The 21,976-nt window shown below is 38.1% G+C and overlaps 1 protein-coding gene across 3 annotated transcripts in view; it reads left to right on the top strand.

The window, feature by feature from the left end:
- Nucleotides 1-21,976, top strand: part of LOC126236293 (synaptonemal complex protein 3-like) — a 210,442-nt gene that overhangs the window by 93,763 nt on the left and 94,703 nt on the right. Inside the window, exon 4 of one of the 3 annotated variants that reach the window (XM_049945504.1) lies at nucleotides 1,156-1,349. The exons of the other annotated variants lie outside the window; for them this stretch is intronic. Within the exon in view, the coding sequence (XP_049801461.1) occupies nucleotides 1,156-1,311 (156 nt within the window). The 3' untranslated portion in view covers nucleotides 1,312-1,349. Of the gene's footprint in view, nucleotides 1-1,155; nucleotides 1,350-21,976 lie in introns of those variants that run through there. 3 annotated transcript variants of the gene reach the window in all.

Genomic DNA, 21,976 nt, shown 5'->3' with positions numbered 1-21,976 from the left:
AACATAAATATCTATTGCACTATGGACAAAATAATGTAGATGAAAATCTAAATGAAAGACAGGTTTATAAGTAAAATAAAATTCAGGTAAAATGAGAAAAAGATATAATGAACGCAATAATGTGGATGAAGAAACAGGATGATAAAACAAAAGAAATAAAATCGAAATAAATATGTAAAATTAATTAAAACACATGAACAAATGATTTCAACTGGAGGAAGAATGATTGAAGAAAAAAATGAGCAAATTAAGCAGTTGATATTATAATTATGTGATAAAAGAATGGAATTAAACAGATACATGTAAATCAATTAATTGAATGAAAATGATGATGTAGGTAATGTCAATAAAGATTTAAAAATTAAAACAAAAATCCTTACTGCACCTGACAAGATATGACCACACAATCTCCTGCATGCAAAGCTGTTATCCTATCCAGCACACCACACAACGTGACTACATAATGCAACTTTTTAACGCTATTGAGTGCATAAAGTATGCTGATTTTTTTCCCCATCATTTAGGGTGAATGGCTGCAGTGTTTGATACATGGGATCTTAATCTTATAGTAGGTCACACTCCTGTAACATTACCTTTTTTTTTAAATAGAGATAACTGATACCATGTATACTATCGATTCTTGAATAGGTGAACATTATATCAGCTGTCTAACTGAATGAACTTCATACGATTTTGTATACATGTGTTATGTTTTCAGCTAAAATATGTAAAAATAAATTAATTTGTTAGTACTCTGTACATAGAGTTAAAATTACTCTTCTTTTAAAAATATTTGAAATTACAAAATTTCTGGCATACTTAAAATTAATGTTATTAATTGCACAATCTAATACTAATTATCAAGTTTGTTTCTGGATTGATTTACAAAATAATGATATATTTTAGCAAAGATTCTTCTTTGGCAAAGAAAGTTTGTAATCTATCCTTTCTTTGTAAACTATTTGGAATAATGTGAGTACTGCAGAAAGTTAGGAGTAGTGGTCACACCTGTGATGGAATCAGAATGTAGTGATTCGAGGATTTACACATAAATTCTGGAACCACTCGACCTTCTGCCACCTTGAACATGCAGTATTTTAAAGATAAGTGTGACAGAGAGCCTATTTATTGTGCAACACATGTCTGTGTGTGCAGGATGGATGTTGGTCATGGAAGGACAGGGGCTGCATCAGACTAGCAACGTTGACAAGTGTTTGCCGCTCATACTATAGAACCTGTATGGAAAGTACAAGGAGTAATTATGTGTTATTCCTTGGTGATGGAATAAATGTAATTGTTATAGACAGTTGAAATATGTTTTGTCTAGAGACTCTTACTTAATCTTGGTGTTAGACTTGCTAGAAGCAAGACTTGTCTTTGAATCTCAGGTGGTTATTAAATCCACGACATTGTAATTATATTTAATAGTATCTAATGGTTAATGATGCAGTTGACCTGCAAGAGTTTGTATGCTTATGTGAAACTTGTGGAAATGAAAATATAGCTGAACTGAACTGAAAGTATGAGGGTACCGAGTTATTTAAAGAGAGAGAGAGTGTCGTTTTTTGGTTCCTCTAACTAACATTATTTCTTCGGAGAAGAAGTTGTGAGGATTGACGCATCGGCATATCCAGAGAAGAGGATCGCCTAAACATTTCAAGTAAGTCAACTGTTGTAAGAGATGTATGAAGTTCGCAATCCAGTCTTGCACCGCTTCTCTTGTTGCTGAAAACATTAGAATGTGGTGACTGACGTGATCAGGACTCGAAGAAAGAGGAATTTTGAAACAAAATCAAGATAAGAAGATATTGTGAGTTGCCATAGCAACCAATAGTAACAAGACAGGGAAATTGTTTCACAGAGTTGGATTCTGCATAAACAGTAAAAAAGGGGTGAAAAATAATAAATACCGAACAAGAGAAGACATAAGGAAAATCTCAAAGTTTAGACTAAGAAAAGTTACGACAAGATCTATTCGATGATGAAGATCCAGTGTGGAGAGTAAGCAGCCCTCGCACACATCGCAGGGGCATGGATGCCGTAACCAGCAACCGACACCAACGGCACCAGCTGCTGCTCACCGGTGCTGACTGCAAACTCATTCACTGGCACCAACATTGAAACCAAACTTTGACATTGCCGATACCTGTGCCGTTCACTGGCACTGATTCCATACCGGCTCACCGACACAGCATAAAACTCTACGCCGGATGAACGAAAGACAATAATTATTTGAGTGTGAAGTTAAGGACACTGTTCACTAATAAACTGTTAGTATAGTTATTATACTCAGAGGTTAATTTTTTTTAGTGATCACTAGATCTAAAAGTAAGAAGGATATGGATAATACTCAAAAAATTGGGGAAATATCAGAACCAGCCATGGCCTTGACAGTGAGTAGGGAAATGCCAGACATGTCTGAAGTGCTGAATTTAATCAAATCTCAAAATGCCCAGATTCAGCAACTCTGAGTGAAAAGCTGGAAGCACAGAGTGAGGTTTTAAGTTCTAAATTGGAGGCCTTAAATGATAGAGTGGAGAGTTTGCAGTTAGATTTAAAAAATGAATTAAGTAATTCCTTGACTATTCAGATGAATCAAATGGTTACTGAACTTAGCCAAAAGCAGAATGACCAATTTCAGAAGTTGACCCAGAAGTTAGAATTTGATATTGAAGACAAATGTAATAATGTAGAAGCTGAACTAGGTGAAAATTAGGATCATTTCAAAGTGTATGCAATGTTACATTTGATGCTCTAAAACAAAGCTTTCACACTTTAAAGGAAAGTGTTGAGAAGCAGGACAAACTAATTCCTATAGTCCAGTCACAAATTTCAGGCGTTAACACGTGAGTGGATAATGTGGAACATGACTTTAAGGAGAAAATAGTCACATCAGACTTAATAAATAGTAATCTGGAGGAACAGGTAGAGGAAATAATCAATAGAAAAGTTGCCGTGAGGATAATCTCCCGAAACATTTCGACTGTTGCTGTTTCCAAACTTAAGGATAATAGCAATGTTATAGACTACTTGTGCGAAGTATTCAAACCTGTCCATGACAGAGTAAAAAATAGAATAACTTTTCTTAATGTTGTGTTTTCTGGTAAAGTGGTAATTGTTTTGTTGTGGTGAGGCTTGCACACAAAATTTAACAAGATGTATTGGTCCATAAGTAATCGAGTGAGGTTAATGTCAGATCCATGGAATCTGGGCGGAGTCACATCTGTCTCCCAGGGATGTTAACCTTCTGTGTTAACGGGTGGAGTGACAACCGTCTGATCCATAGTTGTTTCCGGTGTTTCTTCTGCAATAAAATTTTCCTGCAGAGAATTCCCCCAACTTCTTACATTATCCCCCTACTTCTTACAGTATCCACCTACTACTTATCCTATATTATTATCCATCATTAGAGAAACATATCAGTTTGGAATTGTGATAACGTCACCCAAAATTGCTCCTGGTATGTGATTAAGTTGTCCTCGGTTGTTGGAGGATTGTGCGCACTAAGAAATGTGATTAAGTTGTCATCGGTTGTTGGAGGATTGCGCCCACTAAGTATTTGGAAGAAGTTGTCCTCGGTTGTTGGAGGATTGTGCCCGTGAAGTATTTAAGTCATCTTCAGTGGTTAGGGAGTAGGGAGATGTGCCCGCTAGGAAATTTTATGGCGTTGTCCTCGGTTATTCCAGGGGTGCCCCTGCCTGTCTTCATGACTTGTCCCATGTTGTCTCAACTTATTTTGACTTGCTAGGTGGCAACATGTGATAAAGCTTAAATCTGCCTAGCCAGCCATTCTCTCCCATGGTCTTGATTGTAATGTTGACAGCAGCTGACATGGTCTCCTTGTATAGTTAGGTCTTATTTTTGCCTAGCCAGTCAGTCTCTCCCACCATCCATCTATAGTTAGGTCGTATTTTTGCCTAAGCTATTCTTTGAAAGTAATCTCTTATCCAGTTTGTCTATGAGTGCAGAAGTCTTAATAAACTGTGAAGTATATTAGATTAATAGAAGATATGATATTGTGTGAATAATTACATAATTGTGATAATATGATACATAAGTTTATGCTTAATGCAGAATGTTTTTTACCTTTTATAAAATGTGATGTAAATGGGACGGTTTGTATCAATTTTAAAAGGTGTGGGTAGTGTAAGTAATAGCATGATTTACACCAACAGATAAATCATGACTGATACTAAACACACATCACACCTTCCAGACAACCCTCGCAGACAAGTGTGACTGATTCTTCACCATTTGCCATTCCATAGGGGTTTTTGGGTCTTTACAGACGAATGGAAAAACTAGTAGAAGCCGACCTCGGGGAAGATCAGTTTGGGTTCCGTAGAAATACTGGAACACGGGAGGCAATACTGACCTTACGACTTATCTTAGAAGAAAGATTAAGGAAGGGCAAACCTACGTTTCTAGCATTTGTAGACTTAGAGAAAGCTTTTGAAAATGTTGACTGGAATACTCTCTTTCAAATTCTAAAGGTCCCAGGGGTAAAATACAGGAAGCGAAAGGCTATTTACAATTTTAACAGAAACCAGATGGCAGTTATAAGAGTCAAGGGACATGAAAGGGAAGCAGTGGTTGGGAAGAGAGTAAGACAGGGTTGTAGCCTCTCTGCGATGTTATTCAATCTGTATATTGAGCAAGCAGTAAAGGAAACAAAAGAAAAAATTCGGAGTAGGTTTTAAAATCCATGGAGAAGAAATAAAAACTTTGAGGTTCGCTGATGACATTGTAATTCTGTCAGAGACAGCAAAGGACTTGGAAGAGCAGTTGAATGGAATGGATGGTGTCTTGAAGGGAGGATATAAGATGAACATCAACAAAAGCAAAACGAGGATAATGGAATGTAGTCGAATTAAGTCGGGTGATGTTGAGGGTATTTGATTAGGAAATGAGACACTTAAAGTAGTAAAGGAGTTTTGCTATTTGGGGAGCAAAATAACTGATGATGGTTGAAGTAGAGAGGATATAAAATGTAGACTGGCAATGGCAAGGAAAGCGTTTCTGCAGAAGAGAAATTTGTTAACATCGAGTATAGATTTAATTATCAGGAAGTCTTTTCTGAAAGTATTTGTATGGAGTGTAGCCATGTATGGAAGTGAAACATGGACGATAAATAGTTGGGACAAGAAGAGAATAGAAGCTTTCGAAATGTGGTGCTACAGAAGAATGCTGAAGATTAGACGGGTATGGACGATAAATAGTTTGGACAAGAAGAGAATAGAAGCTTTCGAAATGTGGTGCTACAGAAGAATGCTGAAGATTAGATGGGTAGATCACATAACTAATGAGGAGGTACTGAATAGGATTGGAGAGAAGAGGAGTTTGTGGCATAACTTGACCAGAAGAAGGGATCGGTTGGTAGGATGTGTTCTGAGGCATCAAGGGATCACCAATTTAGTATTGGAGGGCAGCGTGGAGGGTAAAAATCGTAGGGGGAGACCAAGAGATGCATACACTAAGCAGATTCAGAAGGATGTAGGTTGCAGTAGGTACTGTGAGATGAAGAAGCTTGTACAGGATAGAGTAGCGTGGAGAGCTGCATCAAACCAGTCTCAGGACTGAAGACCACAACAACAACAGGGGTTGCTAAGATTTTTCTTTGGGGACCTCAAGGGCGAAGATGAGAATGTCCGTTCTGTAGCAGACAATTAACACCATACCTCCTCCGGCTTCTCACTCAAGTACTGGTGAGGTAGGGATCCTGGGGAAGGGGGCTGGGGAGGGTTTCCTGTCTTTGGAGCTGTCTTATTTCTCTTCTTCAACCTTAGAAACCATGTCTACTTTTTCCTTTCTTACTTCTCATTTGAGTACCTTTCTGTCTTTCCCTTTATACATATTTGTAAACTTCTATAGCTGAAGTCCTCCTTATTTTCTATGGTTTCCAATAAGCTTCAACTTATTTCATATAAGTAGGCCAAAGAATCACACAACGAAACATGAAGACGCAAACAATGAAGGGACAGATTGAAATGATGTGAGAGCCGTCAAGTATTGTGGGGGAAGAGGTATGTGTACATCGTGAAGTATGCACACATTGTTGTTTATTGTGACGGTTCTATGTCGCGTGGACGTGCCCCCCCCCGCACACACACACACACACACACACACACACACGGTCATTCTGTATTGCCTATGTGCATAAGTATAGAAGAACTGTGCTTATTTTACATCGAGTATACCTAAGTAGGAAGCATGAGTAATTAAGGAGAGATACGCTGGAGAGGAAGGGTTTGTGATAACTGTTAAGGAAGGTAAGTCTGACAAATATTCTGATGACTGGTAGGATAGTGGGACTCTTATAGCACAAGTAAACACATTTTGTATAAATATTGTAGTGTATAGAGGTGGAATATATACCAAGAGTATAAAAGATGAAAAGTAGAGGAGGACTCTAGGGTACTAAATGAAGTATTAAAAACCGAGTGTGCAGTGTGCAATAGGTTATGTATTTTTACCAGAGGATATTTAATTATAGTATACATAAAGATGTATACTCGGGTAATGAACCTAGAGGCCTACTCATAAAGGATAAGGAGGGCGCACCCAGCAGTTATTGGATGTAAAGGGCAGCTAGGCAGACCTAATAAAGGCTGACCTATACTGTGCGGACAGGGGAACCAAGAAGGGGATTGACCTGTACCACAGGAGAACAGGAATTTAAAGGGGCCTACCTACCGAAACAGGAGGAGGAAGGGCACTCATAGGGTCAACCCACGTGTAAGGTATATATGCTGATCTGAGGGAAAAGGACAGTATCGTGACAGAAGTCACACATTTTGTAGGAATTATTCGGGTAAGTTTGAATTCTATATTTCACTAGCATTATTATGTTTTATGAGTGTCAATAGGAACACTTTTATTTTGCCCAGAGTTCCTCCAGACTACAGAATACTATAAGTAAGGAGACCATTACGTACTAAAGAGGTAGTACAGAGAATTAGAATAAAGAATGAAATCTTCAAGGGTCCACGACACCTGGAGTTTACAATTGGAGCTGAAGAGAGAGTCCTCACCGTTCATAAGTAAGGGTAATGCAAAATTAAATCATAAATAGAGGCTTATGTTCTAAAAACAAAGTAGAATAAAGAATTAATGGAAAGACAAAAATCGGAAGCCTGCTGTATGAAGTACAAGGATTTATGAAAAAAAATTGTGTATATAACCTTACGTAGTAAATGATTACTTTTGAAATGTGGATTGGTACTAGGTATGTTCTTAATGTACATAATGGTTATGTATAAAGTACCATGTGTTTGATCTGACGGGGGGGGGGGGGGGGGTTTATGTAGTGATACGAGAATTTACATGTAAATTCTGGAACCACTTGACCTTCTGCCGCCTCGAACACACAGTATTTTAAAGATAAGTGTGAGAGAGAGCCTATTTACTGTGCAACACATGTCTGTGTGTGCAGGATGGACGTTGGTCATGGGAAGACAGGAGCTGCGTCAGACTAGCGACGCTGACAAGTGTTTGTTGCTCACACCATAGAACCTGTATGGAAAGTACAAGGAGTAATTATGTGTTATTCCTTGGCGGTCGAATAATTGTAATTGTTATAGACAATTGAAACATGTTTCGGTTAGAGACTCTTGCTTAATCTTGGTGTTAGACTTGCTAGAAGCAAGACCTGTCTTTGAAGTTCGGGTGGTTATTAAACCCACCACATTGTAATTATATTTAATAGTATCTAATAGTTAATGACGCAGTTGACCTGCAGGAGTTTGTATGCTTATGTGAAACTTGTGGAAATGAAAATATAGCTGAACTGAACTGAAAGTATGAGGGTACCGAGTTACTTAAAGAGAGAGAGAGTGTTGTTTTTTGGTTCCTCTAACTAACATTATTTCTTCAGAGAAGAAGTTGTGAAGATTGACGCATCCGCATATCCAGAGAAGAGGATCGCCTAAACATTTCAAGTAAGTCAACTGTAGTAAGAGAAGTGTGAAGTTCGCAATCCAGTTTTGCACTGCTTCTCCTGTCGCCGAAACTGTGTTTTTGACTGTGTCACCAATAATGTAATTTGTGGTGTGACAGAAGTGAAGACTGTAAAGTCAATGTGATTTAGAAGAATGGGATAAAAAAAAGATATTCATAGCAACAGGCAAATCTTCATCAGTTATTTAATTCAACAAGAACCTATAATGTTATAGAAATTACAGCCTCAAGAATGTACCCCTAGATGCAACAAGTATTAGAGCCAACAACAAGAAGAGAAAATCAAGATAAGTAAAAAGTTTTTCTTTTGTATATCTTATGCCTCTCGAAGCTTTTGTAATTTTGACAGAAACAGAGCTTTAGGAGTGATGTGTGGGAGGGTAAGATTACAAGTGTGGGCGTCTGCCATGACCTGTTGACTGGTAACGAAGTCTTGTCTGTTGCAGAAGAAGAAGGAACAGTAATTTATGTCAATTACAGTTATAAAACTCCAATCACTTTAAGAAAGAAGACCAAAAGCTGCCCAACAAAGTCGGATCAACAGTGACGAGATAATCTCAACAGTGACAGACCAGAGTGTGAACTGAAAGAGGACTTTACAACTACCACGAAGGGCATCAGAGAAGATAAGTATTAACCAGTTGTGAAATTAATTTTTGTTGGTGGGCTCATGTGATTGGTAGCAAAATGAATAGAAATGAGGGTGGCGATGTAGATGTGAAAGCTGTAGGACCCAGCCGAGACATGTTTGAACCAAGTGAAAGTGTCATCAGCAAAGAAACAGTGAAACTGATATTTTACAGCTGATTTTAGTAAAATTAGAGGAAACAAAGACAGATAACAATAGCAAATTTAGTGCAGTTAATGATCAGTTAACGGAAATAAAAGCAGATAACAATAGCAAATTTAGTGCAGTCAATGATCAGTTAACAGGAATACAAACTGAAAATAATAATAAAATGGACAGGGTACAATACCAAATAGACTAACTTAGTAATTGAGTTTCGGAACTGAATAATGGGTTGTGTGAATGAAAAAGTCAATGCATTAAAAGATAAATTTATTGTTTTGGAAAATGAGTTCATGGCCCAATCTGCACAAGTGAAGAATGTTGATGACATCAGAGTTGAACAGAAAGCCGTAACAGAAAGATTGGAACAGAACTTCAGTAGTTTAGATCAAAAAATTTTAAATTTTGAAAACAGTATGCTAACTAATGTAAATGTTTTAGATCAAAAAAATCAGTAGTTCAGGAAAATTGTATTCACAACAATTTGTATTCAAATGATGGTATTGCATGGTCCAACATTCCAATCAAAAATTTTCCATCAGACAATTTACACCCAGTAGATTTTCTTCACCACTGTAGAGATAGTGTTGTGTCAGGCATGATTGATGCCAAAAGATTAAATTTGTTAAAAGATGTCTTGAAGGTGAAGCTCTGTCTTGGGTAAATCTAAGTGGGAGACATATCAAAGTTTTAAAAAAGGTTTTTTAAATTAATTTTGGTCAGAAGCTGAACAAGGGATAATTAAAAGTGAATTTATCAATGGTCCAAATTATAGGAATAGGGACAGTACACTGAAAGAGTTTTGTAAGAATCAACTTAAGAAATTAGCACACCTTGACAGATCGTTTGATGAAATGACATTGATTGATGCACTCAAAAGGAAATTACCAGAAAGGTTGCAATGGGATTTAGTACATGGACCTGACCACTGTCTAGAACAATGTTTATGACATGTAGGCAGGCTGGATAGAACAGTAGAAAAACATGTACCATAATAACCGAAATGGTAACAACTACAGAAACAGAGATAGTGATAACTTCAATCAGGGCCAAAATGGTAATAGGGACAGAAACTGTGAACATCTGCAGAACAGGAACAATGGGGATAACCATGGGCAATTTAATAGGAGAAACAGTCATAGAGGTGGCCATTCGGGAAACCGCCTCAATGAAGGCCCACAGTTTTGGGGCGAGGAAATACAAGTACAGGACCCCCAATTTACACTTGCATTTAGACAATAATAACAGTATTAATAATGTGGCACATGTATATGAAGTTGAACAGAAGGAAATATCAAATTTCTCATTTATGTTTTGATCAAAAGTTTTGGAAAACTGTGTTTAATTATCTACATCTTCATATAATAGAGGGAAACATTCCACGTGGGAAAAATATATCTAAAAACAAAGATGATGTGACTTACCAAACGAAAGCGCTGGCAGGTCGATAGACACACAAACAAACACAAACATACACACAAAATTCAAGCTTTCGCATCAAACTGTTGCCTCATCAGGAAAGAGGGAAGGAGAGGGGTTTTAAGGGAGAGGGTAAGGAGTCATTCCAATCCCGGGAGTGGAAAGACTTACCTTAGGGGGAAAAAAGGACGGGTATACACTCGCACACACACACATATCCATCCACACATATACAGACACATGTCTGCTTGTGTCTGTATATGTGTGGATGGATATGTGTGTGTGCGAGTGTATACCCGATGGGATACCAGTTCGATTTTACACAGATTACGCGAAGGAACTTGCCCCCCTTCTTGTAGCGGTGTACAGTAGGTCTGTAGAAGAGCGTAGCATTCCAAAGGATTGGAAAAGGGCACAGGTCATTCTCGTTTTCAAGAAGGGATGTCGAACAGATGTGCAGAACTGTAGACCTATATCTCTAACGTCGATCAGTTGTAGAATTTTGGAACACATATTATGTTCGTGTATAATGACTTTTATGGAGACTAAAAATCTACTCTGTAGGAATCAGCATGGGTTTTGAAAAAGACTGTCGTGTGAAACCCAGCTCGCGCTATTCGTTCACGAGACTCAGAGGGCCATAGACACGGGTTCACAGGTAGATGCCGTGTTTCTTGACTTCCGCAAGGCGTTCTATACAGTTCCCCACAGTCATTTAATGAACAAGGTAAAAGCATATGGACTATCAGACCAATTGTGTGATTGGATCGAAGAGTTCCTAGATAACATAACGCAGCATGTCATTCTCAATGGGGAGAAGTCTTCCGAAGTAAGAGTGATTTCTGGTGTCCCGCAGGGGAGTGTCATAGGACTGTTGCTATTCACAATATACATAAATGACCTTGTGGATGACATCAGAAGTTCACTGAGGCTTTTTGCAGATGATGCTGTGGTGTATCGAGAGGTTGTAACAATGGAAAATTGTACTGAAATGCAGGAGAATCTGCAGCGAATTGACGCATGGTGCAGGGAATGGCAATTGAATCTCAATGTAGACAAGTGTAGTGTGCTGTGAATACATAGAAAGATAGTTCCCTTATCATTTAGCTACAAAATAGCAGGTCAGCAACTGGAAGCAGTTAATTCCATAAATTATCTGGGAGTACGCATTAGGAGTGATTTAAAATGGAATGATCATATAAAGTTGATCATCGGTAAAGCAGATACCAGACTGAGATTCATTGGAAGAATCCTAAGGAAATGCAATCCGAAAACAAAGGAAGTAGGTTACAGTAGGCTTGTTCGCCCACTGTTTGAATACTGCTCAGCAGTGTGGGATCCGTACCAGATAGGGTTGATAGAAGAGATAGAGAAGATCCAACGGAGAGCAGCGCGCTTCATTACAGGATCATTTAGTAATCGCAAAAACATTACGGAGATGATAGATAAACTCCAGTGGAAGACTCTGCAGGAGAGACGCTCAGTAGCTCGGTACGGGCTTTTGTTAAAGTGTCGAGAACATACCTTCACCGAAGAGTCTAGCAGTATATTGCTCCCTCCTACATATATCTCGCAAAGAGACCATGAGGATAAAATCAGAGAGATTAGAGCCCACACAGAAGCATACCGACAATCCTTCTTTCCACAAACAATACGAGACTGGAATAGAAGGGAGAACCGATAGAGGTACTCAGGGTGCCCTCCGCCACACACCGTCAGGTGGCTTGTGGAGTGTGGATGTAGATGTAGGTGACTAAACTGTGGTTACTAGACACTTCTTGTTGGAAACAATGAAAATAAGTACTAACTGTCTCTGGACTGTATTCAAAACAAACATGAAATCTGTGGAACACTATTAGTGTATTTGAAAATTAAAGCTTCCTAAAAGCAAAAACACACGGAAAAAGAAGTGACAAGTAAGAAAAACTACAGTTAATACTTAAATTTACGTAGCTTGCTGCACAGGAGATGAGAAGCAGATGGCAGTTATGGCGTTATAATAATGTAGATACTAATCACAAACCAGAATGTGAGAGTAATGAGACTTTTGATGTGGAGTGTACTAATGATTTCTTCTCTTGGTCAGAGAACAGTGTTATTGATATATGCAAAACAGGTGATGACTGTATTGGATATGAATTGTTGGTACTTTTGATGTAGATGTGAACGAGAGCTGTGAAATGACTGAGGTTGGTAAGTCTGAGACTGGTAACTTATTGCAAATGAATGTAGGTGAGGTGTATGACTTTGATCGTGATGAGAATTGTGGTGCTGATGATGATGATGATGATGTTGAGGAGTATCAGGTATTTGTGGAGTTTAAGAATAATGAAGTTTCAGAGTTATTTGAGAATACAGGTCAGGTAAGTAATGTATGTGATGATGTGAGTAAGCGTCATGGGATACCAGTCCAGTCAAAGCAGTTTTTCACTAATGTCTTGCAGAGTAATGATCCAAACAGTAAAGGTGAGTTATCTGAAAGCCTAGAGAATAAAGGTGAAAATTTTTTGAAATTTGTTTGGGACCAAATTGATGATAACATAGATAAATGTGCATGCTGGAATAAGTTCTTGGAGGAGGCAACCATGACAGAACTTGCGTGGAAGATGCAAAAGACAGGCAAAATACCCTCAGACTTCAAGAAGAATGTAATGATTCAAAGTTCAAAGCAAACAGATTCTGACAGGTGTGAACATTATTGAACTATCAGTTTAAGAAGTCCTGGTCACAAAATACTAGCTTGAATTAATTACAGAAGAATGGAAAAACTTGTTGCAGTCAACCTGAGGGAAGATCAGTTTTGATTCCGGAGACATGTAGGAATACACGAGGCAATGTTTGACCCTACAACTTCTCTTAGAGGATAGGTTAAGAGAAAGCAAACCTATGTTTATACCATTCGTAGATTTAGAGAAAGCTGACTGGGATACCATCTTTGAAATTCTGAAGGTAACAGGGGTAAAATACAGGGAGTAAAAGACTATTTAAAATTTGTACAAAAATGAGACAGCAGCTAGGAGAGTTGAGGGGCCTGGGAGGGAAGCAGTAGTTGAGAAGGGAGTGAGACAGGGTTGTAGTCTATCCGAATGTTATTCAGTCTGTACATTGGGCAAGCAGTGAAGGGAATCAAATAAAATCTGGGAAAGGAATTAAAGTTCGGAGAGAAGAAATAAAAACATTGAAGTTTGCTGATGACGTTGTAATTCTGTCAGAAACAGCAAAGGACTGGGAAGAGCAGTTTAACGGAATGGACAGTGTCTTGAAAGGAAAATGTAAGCTGAACATTAACAAAAACACAACAAAGGTAATGGAATGTAGCCAAATTAAATCAGGCAGTACTGATGTAATTAAATTAGGAAATGAGATATTAAAATAGTAGATGAGTTTTGCTATTTGGGCAGTAAAATAACTGATGCTAGGCAGAGTAGAGACGATATAAAATGTAAACTGGCAGTGGCAAGAAAAATATTTCCGAAGAAGAAAAATTTCTTAACATCAAATATAGATTTAAGTGTTAGAAATGCTTTTTTAAGGTATTTATCTGGAGTATAGCCTTGCTTGTAAGTGAAATGTAAATGATAAATAGTTCAGGCAAGAAGAGAACTGAAGCTTTTGAAATGTTGTGCTACAGAAGAATGCTGAAGATTAGATGGGTGCATCACGTAGCTAATGAGGAGATACTGAACAGAATTTGGGACTTTCTTGATGTCTTTCCCATTCTTCAATTTGATAAAAACCATCATGCATTGCTTTCCCACTGCCTTTTCTATATTTTCCTTCATGGCCCGATATCATGAGAACATTGTTGCTCCCACTGATGTGTAAGACTTTTTCCATATTCTCCACCATGCCAACAAGTTTTTCCTGTGCTAAAGCCCACAATGATAGGCAGTCTTTAAGCATTTTAGCTGCCATTATCTTCTGTCCAACAATGAATTCCTCATCCAGGAAGTGGGAAAGCTGCTGTTATCTCACCTCAGTACTCATGTCACTTGACCGAGAGGAATGTGATTGTTCAGCACTCCAATGTCCTTGTGTGCCATGTTGCAAATTGCATACCAACTTATGGGCTGTACTGAGAATGGCTGAAGCAGGTATTCAACATAACACTCACTGATATGCTGCACCATACAGCTGATATGACATACATGAGATACACGACATGCTGCCGGCTGCAACTGCAGCTGTTTCTGCTGAACTGCAGCTGGTTCTACTGACTGTGAGCCATTGCATCAGCTCAGCACAGCTTTTGTAGGCTGCTTACACAGAAGAGGAGCTGGTACTCTCATAATACACAGAGCTACCACACTCGCCATAGGGAAAAACATATAAACATCAAAGCTTTTTCATACTCAATCAGACACTTCGAGATAGCATTGTATCACTAACTGCAAAGCACTGCCACTTAGATAACTGGATACACTAGGGTTTTAATTAATCTCTAAAATCAACAATTAATTATTATCTGTACACAGTGGCTATTTTGACTGGGCTGGAGCAACTGAACCATGTCCTCTGCAGGGCTTTGGTTTTGGCTTTGGCGATGCCTGGCTACAATAGCCAAAGAATTATCATATGCCCCTCTGTGTGCTGAGCATTTACACATTTTGTGACAAGTTATTTATTATTTTTAAATAAAAATGTGTTTGAGATTCATTTATGTTTTTTAATATATTTACTCTACACCAGTGAGGACCATTTCACTTGGGATCTGCGGAAGATGCATTAGAATATTAGGTTTTCTTTGTTCATATTTATTGTGTATTCTTTTTTATGGCCTGTTCCACATCCTGGAGGGTCTCTTCATAATGTATGTAATGGAACAAAAGTCTAATCTATCTATCATCATGTCCAGAAATGAGGGACATCCTACACACAATCTGTCCCACCCCTCCTAAAGTGATATTGTGTTTCCCACCCACCTTATACAACATCCTGGTCTGTCTCTATGACATTCCTACTTTTAATGCCTTGCCATAGGGATCCTATCCCTGTGGAAGTCCCAGGTTCAAGACTTGTCTGTTTCATCCACTCAGTAAGTCTACTCTCCCATTCTAGTCCTGTCACAGACTTATCCTATTCCATGCTGTATATCAAATCAGACTTTCAAAGCAGTGCGTTCAATTAACAATATAAATATTGCAAACTTTAGGGAAAGCCTACAGCAACTAGACTGGGATGAAGTGTATAAGGAACCTGATGCAAACTTGAAATATAACTTATTTCACGATACATTTTTAAGGGTATTTGAAAATTGTTTTCCCGAGAAAATAGTTAAACATAATTCCAAGAAAACATATAAAAACCATGGCTAACTAAAGGAATAAGAATATCTTGCAACCGTAAAAGAGAACTGTATCTAACAGCAAGAGGGAGTACTGACCCCGAAATTGTTCAATATTATAAAAACTATTGTGCGGTACTAAGAAAAGTTATTAAAAAGTCCAGAAGCATGTGTATCATGTCTGAGATCAGTAACTCTGATAATAAAATTAAAGCAATTTGGAATATTATTGAAAGGGAAACAGGGCAACCAAGAGCACAGGAAGACTTTAGTGCCATAAAACTGAATGACAAGTGGACTAACAAACAATGAGAAATTGAAAATATTTTCAATAATCATTTTTTAAATGTTGTGGAGAAAATAGGATCTAGATCTTCACTAGAAGAGGCAAGGCTACTAATAGAAGAGGCCATACCTGTGCAGTTTGAAACAACTGTAATTCCACCAACCTCTCCCTCTGAAATCAGTAAAATAATAAACTCACTGAAAAGTAAAAGCTCTTACGGAATTGATGGCATTTCCAGCAAGGTACTTAAAGCTTGTTCCCCACAGATAAGTAGGATTCTCAGCCACGTATGTAATAGCTCTTTGGAGCAGGGTGTTTTCCCCGATAGACTGAAATATGCCATTGTAAAACCATTGCATAAAAAGGGGGATACGTCGGATGTGAACAACTACCGCCCAATCTCTCTTCTGACAGCTCTATCAAAAATTTTTGAGAAAGTAATGTATCCAAGAGTAGCCTCCCATATTTGTAAAAATAAAGTACTAACAAAATGTCAGTTCGGTTTTCAGAAAGGCTATATACGCTTTCACTGATCAAATATTAAATGCTCTGAATAAGCGGACATCACCCATTGGTATTTTTTGTGATCTCTCAAAGGCCTTTAATTGTGTAAATCATGGAATTCTTTTAGATAAGCTAAATCATTATGGTTTGAGGGGGGCAGTGCACAAATGGTTTAATTCATACTTAACTGGAAGAATGCAGAAAGTTGAAATAAGTGGTTCATGTAATGTTAAAACAACAGCTGATTCCTCAAACTGGGGGGCTATCAAGTACGGGGTCCAACAGGGTTCGGTCTTAGGTCCTTTACTGTTCTTGATATACATTAATGACTTACCATTCCACATTGATGAATATGCAAAGTTAGTTCTTTTTGCTGATGATACAAGTATAGTAATAACGTCCAAAAACCAAGACCTAAGTGATGTAATTGTAAATGATGTTTTTCACAACATTATTCTGTGGGTCTCAGCAAACGGACTCTCTTTAAATTTTGATAAAACACAGTATATACAGTTCCGTACAGTAAATGGCACAACTCCAGTAATAAATATAGACTTTGAACAGAAGTCTGTAGCTAAGGTAGAATTTTCAAAATTTTTAGGTGTGTCCATTGATGAGAGGTTAAACTGGAAGCAACACATTGATGGTCTGCTGAAACGTCTGAGTTCAGCTACGTATGCTATTAGGGTTATCGCAAATTTTGGTGATAAGAATCTCAGTAAATTAGCTTACTATGCCTACTTTCATTGACTGCTTTCGTATGGCATCATATTCTGGGGTAATTCATTGTTGAGTAGAAAAGTATTCATTGCTCAAAAATGTGTAATCAGAATAATTGCTGGAGCCCACTCACGGTCATCCTGCAGACATCCATTTAAGGATCTAGGGATCCTCACAGTAACCTCACAGTATATATATTCACTTATGAAATTTGTTGTTAATAATCCAGCCCAGTTCAAAAGTAATAGCAGTGTGCATAGCTATAATACCAGGAGAAAGGATGATCTTCACTATGCAGGGTTAAATCTGACTTTGGCACAGAAAGGGGTAAATTATGCTGCCACAAAAGTCTTTGGTCACCTACCAAACAGCATCAAAAGCCTGACAGATAGCCAACTAACATTTAAGAATTTCTAGATGACAACTCCTTCTACTCATTGGCTGAATTTTTAGATATAAATTAAGGAGGGGGGGGGGGAACTTAAACATTAGTGTCATGCAATATTTTGTGTAATGTAATATCTTGTACAGACATCTTTTATTAACCGACACGTTCCACATCATTACGAAGTGTCATATTCATGATCTATGGAACAAGTATTAATCTAATCTAATCTGATCTAATAAGTGGTCTAGGGATAGTGTCTTTTATTAGTAATCAAAATGTCCTCAGTCCCGGGTTCAAAACTGCCACCTCTTAAATTTTGATTAATAATAAACATTGGCAGCCAAAGACTTCCGGCATAAGAAGTCACCCTCATATTGCCAATGGTCTTGTCAAAGAGGGTGGAGGAGTGGAAAGAGGTTCAGGGCACTCTCTTTTCCTTTGGGTGGGAAACTGCCCCTAAAGGCAGAAGAATCAGCAATAATCAATGGCATGGGGATACAGAAGGCAATGGAAACCACTACATTAAAGACACACAAAGTGTATCCACAGGAGATGTGGCCTGTAATTGAAAATAAAAGTGTCATTATGATCTCTCCATTGGCAAAAGATTCCAGAATAGTCTCCCATTCAGATCTCTGGGAGAGTCTCCCATTTCAGATCTCTGGGAGAGTCTCCCATTTCAGATCTCTGGGAGGTGACTACCACAGGGGAGGTGACCACGAGGAAAAGATTGAATAACCAAAAAAAGGATAACATTCTATGAGTTGGTGCATGGAATTTTAGAATCTTGATCGTGGTAGAAGAGCTAGAAAATCCGAAAAGGGAAATGCAAAGGTCAATCTAGATTTAGTAGTTGTCAGTGAAGTGAAATGGAAAAAAGACAGAGATTTGTGCTCAGATGAGTATTGAGTAATATTAAAAGCAGCAGAAAATTATATAACAGGTATAGGATTCATTACGAATTGGAAGGTAGGGCAGAGAATGTGTTACTATGAACAGTTCAGTGATAGGGTTGTTCTTAACAGAATTGACAGCAAACCAACACCGATGATTTTAGTTCAGGTACATATGCTAACATCGAAGCTGAAGATGAAGAGATAGAGTAAGTATATGAGGATATTGAAAGGGTAATACAGTAAGTAAAGGGAGTTGAAAGTCTTAATACTGATGGGGGACTGGAATGCAGTTATAGGGGAAGGATTAGAAGAAAAGGTTATAGGAGAACATGGGCTTGCGACAAGGAATGAGAGAGGAGAAAGACAAACTGAGTTATATAATAAATTTCAGCTAGTAATAGCAAATATTGTGTTCTAGAATCATAAGAGGAGGAGGCATACTTGGAAAAGGCTGGATGATATAGGAAGATTTCAGTTAGGTTACATCATGGTCAGACAGAGATTCCAAAATCAGATACTGGGTTGTAAGGTGTACCTAGGAGCAGATAAAGACTCAGATCACAATGTAGTAGTGATGAAGAGGAGGCAGAAGTTTAAGAGATTAGTTAGGGAGAATTAGTATGCAAAGAAGTGGGATTGGAATTACTAAGGAATGATGAGATATGCTTGAAGCTCTCTAAGGCTATAGGAACAGCAATAAAGAATAATTCAGTATGCAGTACTGTTGAAGAGGAATGGACATTTCCAAAAATGACAACCACAGAAGTTAGAAAGAAAAACATAGGTACAGGAAGGTAACTGTGAAGAAACTGTGGTTGACATAAGTAATTCTTAAGATGATCTATGAAAGGAGTAAGTATAAAAATGTTCAGGGAAATTTAGGAATACAAATCACTGAGGAATGAAATAAATAGGAAGTGCAGGGAAGCTAAGATGAAATGGCTGCATGAAAAATGTGAAGAAATCGAAAAAGAAATGATTGTTGGAAGAACTGACTCAGAATATAGAACATTCAAAATAACATACGGTGAAATTGAAGTTAAGGGTGGTCACATTAAGAGTGCAACATGAATTCCACTGTTAAATGCAGAGGAGAGAGCAGATAGGTGGAAAGAGTACATTGAAGGCCTCTTTGAGTATGAAAATTTGTCTGATGTGATAGAAGAAGAAACAAGATTCAATTTGGAAGAGATATGGGATCCAGTATTAGAATAAGAATTTATGGGAGCTTTGGAGGACTTAAGATCAAGTAAGGCAGAAGGGATAGATAACATTCCATCTGAATTTCTAAAATCATTGCGGGAAGTGGCAACAAAACAACTATTCATGTTAGTGTGTAGAATGTATGAGTCTGGCAACATACCATCTGTCTTTCAAAAAAATATCAGCCACACAATTCCGAAGACTGCAAGAGCTGAGAAGTGTGAGAATTATCACACAATCAGCTTAACAGCTCATGCAGCCAGGTTGCCAGCAAGGATATATACAGAAAAATGGACAAGAAAATTGAGGCTGTGTTAAATGATGATCAGTTTGGCTTTAGGAAAAGTAAAGGCACCAGAGAGACAATTTTGATGTTGCAGTTGAAAGTGGAAGTAAGACTAAAGAAAAATAAAGACATATTCGTAGGGTTTGTTGACCTGGAAAAAGCGTTCGACAATGTAAAATGGTGCAAGATGTTCAAAATTTTGAGGAAAAAAGTGATAAGCTAGGGTGAGAGACAGATAATATACAATATGTACAAGAGCTGAGAGGTAATAATAAAATGGACAACCAAGAATGAAGTGCTTGAGTTAAAAAGGGTGTAAGACAGGGATGTAGTCTACTGCCCCTATTGTTCAATCTCTATGTGAAAGAAGCAATGACGGAAATAAAGGTTCAGGAGTGGAATTAAAATTTAAAGTCAAAGGATATCAATGATTTGCTGATGAGATTGCTATCCTGAGTGAAAGTGAAGAAGAATTACATGATTTACTTAATGGAATGAACAGTCTAATAAATATAGAATATGGATTGAAGAAAGACAAATGTAATAAGAAGTAGCAGAAATGAGAACAGCAGGAAACTTAACATTAGGATTGATGGTCATGCAGTAGATGAAGTTAAGGAATTCTGCTACCTAGGCAGCAAAATAACCAATGACAGATGGAGCAAGGAGGACATCAAAAGCAGACTAGCACTGGTGAAAACAGCATTCCTGGCCTAGGGAAGTCTGTTAGTATCAATGTAGGCCTTAATTTGATGAAGAAATTTCTGAGAATGTACGTTTAAAGCACAGCATTGTATGATACTGAAGCATGGACTGTGGGAAAACTAGAAGAGAAGAGTTTTGAAGAATTTGAGAAGTGGTGCTGCAGATGAAAGTTGAAAATTAGGTAGGCTGATAAGGTAAGGAATATTGAGGTTCTGTGTAGAATTAGAGTGGATAGGAATATGTGGAAAGGACAGGATGATAGGGCATCTGTTAAGACTTCAGGGAATGATTTCTGTGGTACCAGAGGGAGTTGTAAGAGGGCAAAAACTATAGAGGAAGACAGAGACTGCAAGTGAGTCAAGATGGCGTCAGTTGTGGAAGTTTTGAATATAGAAGTTCGCAAAAATAATGTTATACAGTGTCAATCTTGCAAAAAGTGCATGAAACCTGTTAAAAGTGGCTTTGTCTATGTCCAGTGTAACCATAAATTTCATTTTTGTTGTGGAAAGGTTGATCCTTCCCTGAGAATCGATAATAACTGTGCAGCTATGTGGAACTGAGCTAATTTTAAACAAAAGGCTGCATCCCTTAATGATCAAGAAACGTGTACTTGTGATGCAGCAAGGAAGACCGACAGTATCAAAAATGAAAACCTATCATATATTACAGTTATTGGACTCTTGCAGGAAAAATTAAAAAAAAACTGTACGAGAAATATGAATTAAATCCACACAAGTCGGAGCAATGGCGTGGTAAAACGATGACCAAAGATGTGAAAACTGGTGCTTCATATTCCAAAAAGATCTGTTGTTAATTATTGCTGAGCTACGAGAGGACACAAAAACTCTGAGTGATGAAAACAGAAGACTCAAGCTTAAATTGGAAGAGAGTGATCATCAGGTAACCCTCCCAGGGGACACCGCCTTATAGTAGGCACCTTCAGTGCCAGGCGGGAGGGTTTGCGTGCTTCAGTGAAGTCGAGAGCTATGCCAACGGTAGCATAGCTACTGGCATGGTCTCCCAAGCCGGACTGGTCTCGACAGAGGAGCCAGACAAAGTATGTCCCACAACATAGGGCAGGGAGGGCTCTAGAGGCGTAGTGAAGCCAGCTTCCCTAGAGGACTAAACCTCACACAAATCCTGGTCCTCCAGGTTGGGGGTTGCGCATGGGGCTAATAATCCCATACTGTAAAAAAAATAATAATATTACGGAAATTCAACAGAAGCCTCGGAAACTGGATGGAAAGCATGTATCACGACCCCGGCAAAGGAAACGGATAAAGGATCTAACAGTAGCATCGTGGAATGTGAGGACAATGCTTTAGCCTGGAAAAATGAAAGAAATAGCCAATGAAATTTTAAAATTCAAATACAATATTGTAGGGCTACAGGAAATAAGATGGCAGGGGAATGGGCAGATAGATAAACCTGAGTACTCATTGGTATATAGTGGACCAGAAGAAAGAACAGGCCAACTTGGAACAGGGTTTATAATAACTAGGGAAGTTAGGAAAAGCCTTCTAGAATTTGAACCCATAA

Source organism: Schistocerca nitens, chromosome 1 (genome assembly GCF_023898315.1).
Source record: "Schistocerca nitens isolate TAMUIC-IGC-003100 chromosome 1, iqSchNite1.1, whole genome shotgun sequence".
NCBI classification, from domain to species: Eukaryota; Metazoa; Arthropoda; class Insecta; order Orthoptera; family Acrididae; genus Schistocerca; species Schistocerca nitens.
The sequence above is the reverse complement of the archived record's forward strand: the minus strand, read 5'-3'. Positions and strand labels throughout refer to the sequence as shown.